The sequence below is a fragment of the Carassius carassius genome, chromosome 29 (assembly GCF_963082965.1).
Source record: "Carassius carassius chromosome 29, fCarCar2.1, whole genome shotgun sequence".
Classification (NCBI taxonomy): domain Eukaryota; kingdom Metazoa; phylum Chordata; class Actinopteri; order Cypriniformes; family Cyprinidae; genus Carassius; species Carassius carassius.
In genome coordinates, this window is record NC_081783.1 from 10254551 (window position 1) to 10266809 (window position 12259).

At 39.6% G+C, this 12259-nt stretch overlaps 1 protein-coding gene across 3 annotated transcripts in view; it reads left to right on the top strand.

The window, feature by feature from the left end:
* Window positions 1–2713: 2713 nt before the first annotated feature.
* LOC132109608 (protocadherin-1-like) overlaps window positions 2714–12259 on the top strand; it is a 151317-nt gene continuing 141771 nt past the window's right edge. The window contains exons 1-2 of one of the 3 annotated variants that reach the window (XM_059515831.1): window positions 2714–3360; window positions 10992–11826. In XM_059515831.1, coding sequence (XP_059371814.1) covers window positions 11002–11826 — 825 coding nt within the window. In that variant the 5' untranslated portion in view covers window positions 2714–3360; window positions 10992–11001. Of the gene's footprint in view, window positions 3361–4362; window positions 4546–10991; window positions 11827–12259 lie in introns of those variants that run through there. The other 2 variants (XM_059515833.1, XM_059515832.1) reach the window with 2 other exon arrangements.

Here is a 12259-nt window from a genome sequence, read left to right on the forward strand (position 1 = left end):
TGTCATTTTTACTTTATTTTATTTTATTTTATTTGGCAGCATGGCTAGAATAAGCGATGGAAGCCAGTTCCCAAATAATAAAAACATTATTGCGCATTTTTATTTATTTATTTATTTTTATAAGAAAATGGCAATGGGAATTCTGGCTTTTTTATTTTATTTTATTTTTTTACTTATTTTATGTCATCTTGTGAACTTTTGCTAGCAAATAAACATGTATTTTTCTGTGCAGGTTTTGCAGAAAAATATTAAGCATTTATTTACATATGGTAACGACAAATTTATCGTTTACTGTAATAATAAAACTGGTCAGAAACTTTACCCTGGTGCATTATTTGCAAAGAGTTGGGTGGTCCTTTTATCTCAAGATGTATTTATTTGTTTTTTGTTTTTTTATATATTTTTTTTATTAATAAGTTCAGAGACTAGATTTTGCTGATGTCCTCAGACAAATCAACAAATTGTTAAAATACTAGAACAATATAAAATGAAAAAAGTTAATATAAATAGTGACAGGCTGCCTTCATAGTTTACAATGCATTTCTTAAATAAACTTCAAACAGAGTTCTTTTCAGTCCAAGGCTACAAACAACTTCAGATCAAGGCTTATATAAACTTGTACAACCCATCTCTATTCAACCTACTGTTAAATACTAAATAGAACCCCACTGCCCCCTTCCATATATAAAGCAACTCCACTAATCTTTCAAAATTCTTGAGTTTTCACAGCCTTTAGTTTAAGATTAAGTGACTTAGGTTTGAAAGCCTGGCTCACTAATTGCTAACCTCTGATTGTGGGTTAGCAGAAAGTCTTGTACTGAATAAACTGAACAAAATGTCAAATGTCTATATACCGCTTTGAGTCAATAGTGCATACTGGGGCAAAGGCATGTCAGCATATGCCTTTGATACACACACACACACACACACACACACACACACACACACACACACATATTACAGTCTAGTGGGTATTAACTTGACATTTAATTCAAACATTTTATAAACAATATCTCTAAACTTATAATTGAAGCATATAAATTTGAGTTAGATGCTGAAGCAAAATTTGCTTCCCTGGCAAGTTTGATATAGGCTATAGGCACTTGAATTTCATAATATTTGTATTTTTTTAATACTTTTTAATAATCATTAACCAATTAAAAAAAAAATAATATAATATGATACATGCTTTGTCCCCTTTAAACTGTATTAACCGACTAAACAATTCAAAACAATCAGCGTCACTGTAACTAGAAACTTGCATCGATGATGTAACCAGATGGTGAAACTGGTTAGCTATCAGTGAAAGAATGAAAAAGTACAATGGTAAGCACACTTAGTTCAATGTATCTCCTGTCCACCGTGTATACAGTTACGTGTATTAGTTTGGCTCACAGTGTGTGTAATAATTATTCCTCCCGTGAACTCTAGATGCCGCTAAGAGCACAATGAACATTTCCAGCTGCGCTCTGCTACAATGGCGTTTATGTATCTGGGATTTTTTCCCCTCTCTCCCTCCTACTTAGTGCCCTCATGACAGCGTGATAAACTACATAATATCATTGCACATGGTGTGTTGATGCAGATTATCCCTTTTAAATAAAGTAGAGAATGATTGAAAACCGCGCTGAGTCGAGACATTTCGTCATAAATGACACAGTCGTGCTTACTATCGCAACTCTGAAGCGTGACGACTGTGTTTGAGTTTCGGGCGAAAGGATAATGTTCTTTAATGTTACAGTGTCAGCGGTAACGTCTGCATGTTTCTTAATAAGACGCACATTTTAAAGGTAGACGTTATGCTTTTATCATTGTATTTCTTAATAAAAATGTCTTTCAGTTAAGGGGTGTGCGGAAGGAAGCTAGCACCTGCACGAGGGATGCGCGCGCAGCGTCACACGGTTTGAAAAGGGGACGGAAATAATCGTTTATTCCGAGTGCTCGTGCGACGCATCTCAAAGTTCTTCTGCATGCGAAGTTTAGGAGGGATCCCTCTTGACAGTGTTGCCAGATTACAGAAGAGAAACAGGCAAGTACACGTGCCATCCCTCAACAAAAGTATTGAGTCGAATTAAATCCATGTAGCCTACAAATAATAATAATAATAATAATAATAAAAATAAATTACATTTACAATTTAAATAAATGCTAAAATCCCAGTAGTTCATCAGTTGACCAAAACTTGTTGACTGTTGATGAAGCACATATTTTGTTTGTAGTTTAAATACGTTGCCATACTATATTCAAGTTGTCATTGTCCTGTGACCCCTATGTTTTTTGACCTAGTGTGTACTAACAACAGCTGCAAACAAGATCTACTTATGTAGGAACAATTTAACCTTGTGGAACAACTTTCCTTGTAGTGAAGCAGTCATGTAAGTATTGCTCAATATGACCATTCTATTCATCATGCTCATTTGCACAATATACTGGATATGGGAACTGTGTAGAGCACAGCTCAAACGTTACACTTGAGAGCAGCAATTAGTAATAGGTCACACTTTACTGTGTTCTGGTAATTGCTCATTTTTTAAAGCATTTCTATGACAGAACAAGCATATACGCATTTAATAAGCGGATATGGCAACACTGGCACTTGGTGATGTTTGGGTAAATACGAATGAGGTCTTGTTGTGGAGTCCACAGAAGCACGTCTCACAAAGCTCCGCCCTCGCCGATTCAAGATGATGTTCTTGTATGAGAGACTGAGCAAGCGAGAGAGGGGGAGCGCGAGAGCGAGAGCGCAATCGGTCGGAAATCACTTCACTCTCACATAGGTTATCCACAGTATACACGCGCGGCGAGCTGCGGCAAGAGCGCGAGCCCCGGTGTCCCCAGTAATACTGAATGGTGAACTGATGTTGAGAGCACGCGTACTGGACACTACCGGACATAGTCTTGGAAGATTTTCTCTGTTTTCACTCTTACGCACAGACAGTAGTTGACTGAAGGTTGAAGTTTTTGGAGGATGTTGTCCTGTGGAATTGGAGGTTTCGGGATGCTGTGAACCCTGTCCGGAGTAGCGCTGTTTCGGGGTTTCCTTTCGTGCGCATGGAGAGAACACTTCTCTCTGATGTGTGTAACCACCATCAGCCAAGTTGCGCGCTCTTATTTTCTTGACGTGACACTTTTCGCTACCGTTCTAAAGGACCCTTTGTGTTAAAAATAGGATTTTTTTAACGAAAACGAAGAGAGCTGACAGCGGAAAAGGGTGCTGTTTTGTATCAACAGGATTGCGGTGGTGCTGAATTTTGGATATCCAAAGCGCTTGATTTGTGGCGTGCAAAGGGAAAGCGGCTCCCGGTCCGACTCCGTCGGCCAAGACTAGCCTACATCTAAGAGGAGTAACTATACGTTAAGGTATATTGGATTTTTTGTTATCATTAGTATACATTTGTTCTTCTTACCAGTGTATGCCCTCTCATGTTGTCCGTAAATGAGGTTATAATAGGAGCTATGTTGCTATACTTTATTGTGCATGTGTGTAAATCATAATTGCGACAGGAGTAGGCTATAATATCATCCGACATAAGGTTGCGTGATTATTTGATTTCCATTATAATAAACGGTGAGCAAATAAATGTGAAGTGCTGCACGCCTCAGTTTAAATATTCCGAATTTTTCGATAGCCTATCTCAAGTTAACATCCACCCTCGGATGTCATCAGAGTTGATTAGCTCGCATGTGACATGTTTTCCTTACACTACTGCTATTGATTTTTCTACGAGAAACCGAGCGCTGGAGTGGATCAACGTTTGCTATGCATTTCCACATATAGAAATTAAACCACTGACCCCATGGGTCCACAGAGATTGAACATCTTCAACAAGCTCAAGTGTCGGTCAGTTTATCTTCGCGTGGGTTTTAATCTATTCCTCACTCTAAAATGTAATATTCAGCTCTTTCCAGTGCGCGCGAGAATGAGCGCATTATAGATGAAAGAAAAAAAACCGGGAACTGCTCTTATTGCATGCAAACTTGTTCGACGCTTGTAGCACTGTTCAAATTAGACAGAATAATGAATTCGTATATATTTTGTGAGCTTTTATAAGTAAACCCTAAAGTTTGTTAACTTACTCGGTTATTGCTCGCTCCCACAACAACTGTTGCTCGCGTTTTTGCGCATTTCTCACATAGCTCCACTTTTCCATCTCATTGCGTTTAAAAATTCCGCAGTAAATTTCACCCACAGAATGTCGACTAGTCAACATTTCTCGAGACGCACTGATATATTTCATTATACTCAGTCACCAATAATCGTTAGGCTACTGCGCAATCGAAAGCATTGCCTGTCATAACTGTGGAATCCCGTCTTTCTGGCCGCTCCCGTCGTCGGGTTGCTTTTAAACCTGTTCGTCCGGCTGAGGAAAACAGGTGTGAAAACACGACAAGGCTTGTGCTTTACTCCGCCCAGCTGTGATCGGACATCTCGATTCTTTCTGTGGTTCATTTGTTGGAAATGCGTTCAGCCGGATGTAATATTGTACAGAATCCTGCAATGGCTTGCTAATGACCTGGTCTAAGTCGGAGCGCATGCATCCGCAGGTAAAAGTCATTTCTCTTCCGCTCTCGTCGAGATCGTGTTCTGTAGGCATCAGCACAACACACCGGCACTTGAGTGAGATCCTCGTGCTGTTCCAGGAGATTATTGATCTGTGGATCTTATGAACACCATCTTGTTTCTTTAATGTGCCGAAACTATTTCCGTCGCTCAATCTGGACAGCGATGGTGAATGCGATTTGAATTTATGATTTAGGCTGACCACCTATAAAAAAAAAACTAAGTTATGTGGTCTTCATGCATGTTTCAACATTTCAGTGAGATTTAAGTAACCACAAAAGTTGGAAGTTAGTCAGGGCGGCTGGTTATTTGTACATTTGTAGCCTACAGAACTCGCGTTGTCTGAGGAGGAAACCATAGCAACAGCAGACCGCTGAGCCTTTCGGACGGTACGTTGACAAAACATAAATGCTATAAATGTTTTATCAGTTTATTATAGATTACGTTTCAAAATATATATAACAATAACTTTAGTGTTTTGATTAAGACCCCTTTTAGTTTTGTTATGGCGTTTGGACGTATAAGGGGCAACTAATTGCGTCCTGCTAGTCTTCTATAGAAAATATCTTTAAAAAGTTGAAAGACATAGAATAATTCGCACATATCGGCCGTTCGATCATGATACAACGTGTCTCCTCATTATAAACAGTCTTTAGTAAATTTGATGGGCGTAAACGCTCCACACTGAGTACGAGAATCCAGCGAAACGGGAGGAAATGAGACTCCTCGAGCACACAGAGACAAATTTCAGATGATCGCTTGAATGAACCGAAACTTCTACACTGTAGAAAGCAGAGGTTATTAGCATTTAAGCTATAGAGATGTTTTCTTTGAATTTAAAATGTAGGCTACCTTACTTATTCCAAGCGCATATAAATTTGACTGTTATTGAATGAAGCTCGATAGAGTAGTAGTGAAGTAGTCAACAATATACAATGTACAGCCCCCCATTGAACGGTAAGAAGATTACAAGTTGCATCCTTGAAGAAGTTTCTAGTCTTTACTGTTTCATAGGGTTTTTTTTCCCTTTTTTTATTAATGTCAGTGTTGTGAATTATTGTAGAAATTGAGATTAGTTCAGTTATAATTTTATCCGATTGTATTTGGACAATGCCCAGCTAATATATATATATATATATATATATATATATATATATATATATATATATTTTTTTTTACGTTTACATTTATATTGTTCATGGAAAGTAATGGTCTGTTGGTCAAACTAAACAGCAAGCTATCACCCAGTGTTGAGCTTTAACGTCCTTCATTATTTTTCCCATTTGGACATAGTTTCTAAACAAATCCGTATACATAAAGTAAAAATAGTATGCCTGTTTTGCTCATTTTAATACAACTTAGTCTGTTTAACCCATAATATTAACAGCAGTCTTCTTGTCTTTGTCTATCACTGTGTGTGTGTATGTGTGTGTGTGTGTGTGTGTGTGTGTATGTGTATGTGTGTGTTTAGCCGTGTGTAATGGTGTGTGAGAGTTTGTGTGCCAGCCTTGTGACTGGCCAGCTCTCTCTGTGTAACAGCCTGGTAGACTGCAGCGTGGCAGCAGTTCATCTCGTCTGAAAGCGGGTGCAGACTAATCTGGCCCCACAATGGCTGAATGAAATAATTAAAGTAATCCTCTGTGCCTCGCACTTGGCTAGGGAGGGGGGCCTTGGACCACCCATCCTGAACGGGTCACTGAACGCCGTGGAGCTGGTGGCCTGTAGAGCCTAGAAGTATGCACCCGAGGACAAAAGTACACGTGAACCCAACTCTTTGGCTGTGGGCGCTGGCATCAAATTCTTGACACACTCAGTGTTTAGAATGTGGTTGGTTAGTGTTTATCCAGCTGCAACTACTACATTTTATTTAATTTATGTGGTTTCAGAAGGATTTGTTTGCGTGGTCTCCGTGAGAATGAGCACATATGAATGCGTTTTATTCACAGATCACTACACACATTTTCGATCTCCTTGCTGATTAATCTGCAACATTATTAAATTGTTTAGTCTATCGGCTTACCTCGTGTAACAGTAAGCAAATTAATCTTTGGCTTTTATGCTATATTTTTGAATACGCACTTCAGGTGCGCACTAAAATGTCAGTTGAGCTGGATGAGTTAACCATTAACCTAGGACAGATGCTGCACTCACACTTCCTTCTGAGTCAATCATTCTCCTGGCTTCAGACAAGAGCTGACACCTGAACCCTCATAAATGTCACAGCTTTAATTTAATTCTTTAATTATCGCGTTGAAACCGGGATGGGGAGGGGTTAGAACAATCATTGACTGAGTGCGTTACCATGACGCAGTGCCACTGCTTTGCCTCGTCCAGCAATCCGACTCCTGCCACGCCGGTTACGTAAATGCTTTTATTGCTTTATTTTCTCTAGAATCACCTTGCTGTTTCATGCTGAGCTGGATGCTACCTGGGGTGGGAGGGTTGTCTTGGCAGAGGTATGCCATCCTAATATTCTCATGTTTTTTTTGTTTTTTTTTTTTGCTGGCAGAGGAAGGGTGAGTGTTGGTACAATGATGAATTCCTTGTTAGAAGTCTTTAAAGAGGAAAGAAGGAGAGCGAGATGGTGAGAGTGAGGGAGAGAGAAAATCATACAGCAATTTTAAAGCATGTCAGCGGGGGAGGCTTTAGAATAGTAATTAGCCTGTTAAATCTGTTAACCTCCCCCTGCGCAACAACACAATGGCCTTATTGACAATATATATATATATATATATATATATATATATATATATATGAGCGTGTCTCTGAGAGGGCACGGTAGGGCATAAAAGGATGGTGTGCGAATGAAAGAGAAAGACAGAGAGATGTAGGAGGTGTTGTTACAAGAGACCAGGTGTGAAATGAACATAATGTGGTTTTGCGGACAGGAAATGAGAGGGGAGCCGCATTCCCCCGAAGGCTTATGCGAAAATTCTGGCCAAATGCACTGTGAATAATATGTAAAGAGCCGACGGTTAGACTCCATATGGGAAACACAGAATCACGTCTTCCTTTGCACTCACAGCTATTGATTATATTAATGACATCCAGCTTATACACAGAAGTAGAAGATGAATTAGGAAAAACAGCCTGAGAGCCGAACATAAATTCTCATAGGATTATGACAGTAGTCATAAATACAGCACTCTGGCGACGCCTGTCTCCCTGCGAGTAGATCTTAGTTTCGGCTTGACGATGGCGCATTTGAAGACGTTATTAGAGAGGTGGATGGGGCATGTTGATTTAGGGCCTGTTATAAATCGCCCCTCTGACCATGTAATGATGACGATCAATGCTTGGAGGTAAGAAAAAATCCCCACTGATGGCCTATTGTCATTGTAATGGCTAGGCTTTTTGTGTACCTGTGTGAAAGCTAAGTGCGAACTCTCTGCAACTGAAAGGAAAGCTGTTTGATATGTAGCAGTGAATGATTTGATTCTGTTAGGGCCTCCTGTGTCTTGTAAATGTTGCTGTTATTAAGGCACGCCACTCATATGCACTTATGCATTTCCATTACAAAGGACAGTTCTTAGCCAAAAGCCTGAGCCATTGCCATCCTTAAATTTCATATACTCAAACACGTTCAGTTGTTTTCCTTTTTTTCATGACCTTCATGTTTTTTCTCTAAGATTTTCCATTTTCCTGAGTCTGTGCTAGCAAACACTCGCTGACGTTCCTTTGCTGTGGTTGTTTTTAGATCTTGTGTGTAACTTTTACACACCCACAGATGTACGGCGCATACATATGTGAACATGCGGGCTCACATTCAGAGTAGAGTGTGGGAAAGGATGTCTACGGCCCACATTGGGGATCCCAGTGTACAGTGACCCTTAACACAGACTCTTAAATGCAGGACCCTGGAGAGTGAATGTCGTGAGAGCCTCTTAAACCCTTCATCGCAACAAACAAATTCACATGCTTTTCATGTTGCGAGAATGTATTTGAGCTTTATTGACTTTTCCACAATGAAGATGGGATGTTTTGGTTCAGTTTATATATAGTTCTTGTCCTTTTTGTTTTAACAAATAGCATTTTAGCGCCATTTCTTTTCAGCCCATTTATTCCTTGACCCAGTGCTTTTGAAGTCCCTGCCCTGCTTTTTCACATTGACCTTTTTCTCATCAACATATGGTACAAAATTCAACACGCACCTTCAGCAGAGGCTCTTGATGCATCACTGTGAAATGCCACCTCCATAAGATGGTCGTTCGAAACCACAATCAAAGATAAGATGTTTTAAAGGTGATGTATTTTTCACCTCTCCAGCCTCTATTGCGGTTGGCACTGTTTAATTAGCCACATGAAAGTGTGCCAGAGTCGTCTGTCTCGACAGATTCAGAATTAGACTGTGAAATTAGTAAGAAATGAGTCAAGCTCTCATCATATGTGTGATCAGGGTCACACATCCCACCCTTCATTTCAGCCTCATTAGTGCATTGTTCTCCCTACAGTGTTGTTGGCTTGTAGTTGCAGTTGTGTGAGTGTGTTTGTAGTCACTGGTGTCTAATTTGGGTATATTAATACTGCCTTTATGGGAGTGTGTGCTTGTTGCAGTTACCTTATCCATTTTTGTTGCTCTAACCACACATTCCTTGTAATGTGTTTGTGAAAGGCTCGCTATGTCATGTGTCTGCTAATGGAAAAATATTGAATGGTACATGCACTAAACTACTACAGACAATCAATACTGATGAGTGTATGGAAGAAGCCACTTCCTATTAGTCACCAAATGGCTGCACCAATATGCTGGCAGTAGATATTTCTTGGTATATGTATGTGGTTTTTAACAAAGTTATGCAGTTATATTTTTTTCGACCTCATGAAAGGTGACATTTAAAGACTTTGATTATTTAGCTTTGGTATTCACTGGAAGAATGTGACTGGTGGCATCTCTCACAGCCTCCATTGGTTCACCGCTGGGTCGAGTTAAGGTGTCGGTCTCCTCTGGACAATAATCTAGCAGCTCTGCCTCATTAGCCATGGGGAGCATGGTGGGATAACATTGCACATATGTTACAGGACTCTGCAATTACCACAACGGGAAACATCAAAGCAACAAGACCTTAAACATGATGGATTAACAGAATCTGATTTATTTATTTGATTGTTCTTTTCCGTGTTATTTTGCAGTACCTCACGCTGAGGTTGTTAACGTTTGGTGAAGTGGCAGGAGGGGGCTGTTGTCAAGGCACCCTCTATAGCCCATCTCTCACCTCTTCATGGTTGTGTGATGTTGCAACAAATTGGGAGCCATTTGCTGTGAATAGCTATCAGCTAAAGTGGCCATTTGAAAAACACACTCTTCTACCATGTGTTCAATAACTTAAAGACAGGAAAGAGAAGACTGTTTTCAAGAAACCATGATTTTAATGGTGAAAATAATGGTGGTCTTTCTTTGTCTGGCTACTATTCTGTCTCTTTGCACACCCTGTTTATCTGCAGGGTAAAACATTTGTGTAAAATATGAGTTAGAAGAAGAACACAGTGAGAAGACGAGAAGTTTGCAAAGGAAGTGGCCAAGAAACACTCCAAGAAACAGTGTGATTTGTGTGAAGGAAGCAGGCTGGAAACTTTTTGAAATAATAATTATATAATTATTTAATAAGCAAATTAATATAAGACCAACGATTTGGATATTTGGTTTTATAGGGCTTTTTAATTTTATTAATTAATTTAGTTAATTTTTTATTATTGTTTTGCCCTCCAGGTTTCAAAGTGTTTTTGGATTTCATTTTATTATGGTATAAATTACAGCTTTTTGAAAAGGCAGAATTGACCTAAGGTAACTAAAATAACTAACAATTAATAAAATGAAGAACATATTTATTTCTATAAGCTGAGAGTAATATGGGCCAAAAATAAATGTAATTGTACTGCCTAAGATTTTCTTTTAATATATGATTTTAGATATATAAATGTTATTTTGGTTTTGACTGAAATAAAACACGGCTCGGGGGAAAATAAATAATCTGATGGTTGATTTTGATGGATTTCACACTTTTGTTGACTCCAGGCATGGTTCTACAAATGAGACACAGTTTATCAATAGCTTGGAGGTAGATCAAGCGGAGTTACAGCATTATTTGAATGGACCTCACTTGTCTGATAGCTTCCTCCTCTTGTAGGGTCAGTCAGCCAATGCATCTCTCAGGAATTTGGGCATATGTTGTCTTTATGAATTAGACATGACGTGAAGTTTGCAGAATGAAGGTCAAACACAAGTAACTGTTTGTGACACATTTACTGCCTCTAAAAAGGCAACGCACATGAAGGTGCGATCAATCATAAATCCCAGGGAATCAGTGCCATAAAACTCTATGGCTGCCATCACTTTACAGGCTTTTTGGCACTGTTCGAGACTTTGAAGGATAATGTCTCAAGAATGAATGTTTCTCTAATCTTATTTGTTTGTTTGCTTGATCTTTTGCAGCAACAGACAGATGTTGTGCCAGAGTGCCAATAAGATGTGGTCAAGGTGGAGTGCCATGCTAGTGTGGATTTTCCTTCTTCTCTGTTATTCTGCAAATGTCGTCAGCACCATTATCTACCAGGTAACCGAGGAGCAGCCGCCTAACACACTGATTGGCAGCTTGGCATCTGACCAGGGCTTGCCAGACACTGGCCACCTTTACAAGCTTGAGGTGGGTGCTCCTTACCTCCGTGTGGATGGCAAAACAGGGGATATCTACACCACAGAGACCCCGATCGATCGTGAGACTCTCAAGGACTGCCGCAACCTTTTCGAGGGCGATCCTTGTTTCTTAGAATTTGAGGTATCTATTACAGACCTGATGAAAGGCACAGGACCTCGGCTCATCGAAGGCCGCATTGAGATCTTGGATGAGAACGACAACACTCCACAGTTCTCTTCACCTGTCTTGACATTGTCGATCCCAGAGAACACGCACGTCGGTGCGCTTTTTGCCATACCTCTGGCCACCGACAAGGATTCTGGAAGCAATGGCATCGCCGATTATGCCCTAACGACTGGCCCTGAAGCTGCCAACCTTTTCAGCCTGCAGGTGGCACAAGACTCAGATGAGAAATTGCCACAACTCATTGTATTGGGAAACCTGGATAGAGAGCAGCGAGATTCATATGACCTCAACATAAAAGTGATCGATGGTGGCTCTCCACCCCGCCAGAGTAGTGCCCTGCTCAGGATCACCATCACAGATGCCAATGACAACGTGCCTAAATTTGAGAAGTCACATTATGAGGGTGAGCTCCCAGAAAACAGTCCAGTGGGTCATACGGTTCTACAAGTAAGTAATCTATTTTTAAGTCATACTCTCTGTCTAAAACGAAACAAATGCAACTTAAAGCAAAAATTATGTCATATGTTGGAAAATTATTTATACTTTGAATGCATTGTTTTTCACGTTAAATTCATAATAAATTATTCTTATAATTATTCTTATATTTAAATTTTATAATTTTATACAGTGAATATTTAAGTGTATTTATTGTTTATTATATAAAATATGAATTAAGTAAATATGTCTTGACACAAGTGTGTCATTAAACTCACTTGTAAGCAAGTATATGCTATGCTAAACCTTTAGATTGGGCAATAAGTAAAAGAGAAGCTGATTTGACAGCTTGGCATTAGAAGTGCACTCAAGCTCCACACACAGAACCTGACAAGCTCTTGTAAATGGGGAGTCTCAGTTTTCCCGACGGGCTTTAGCCTCGATT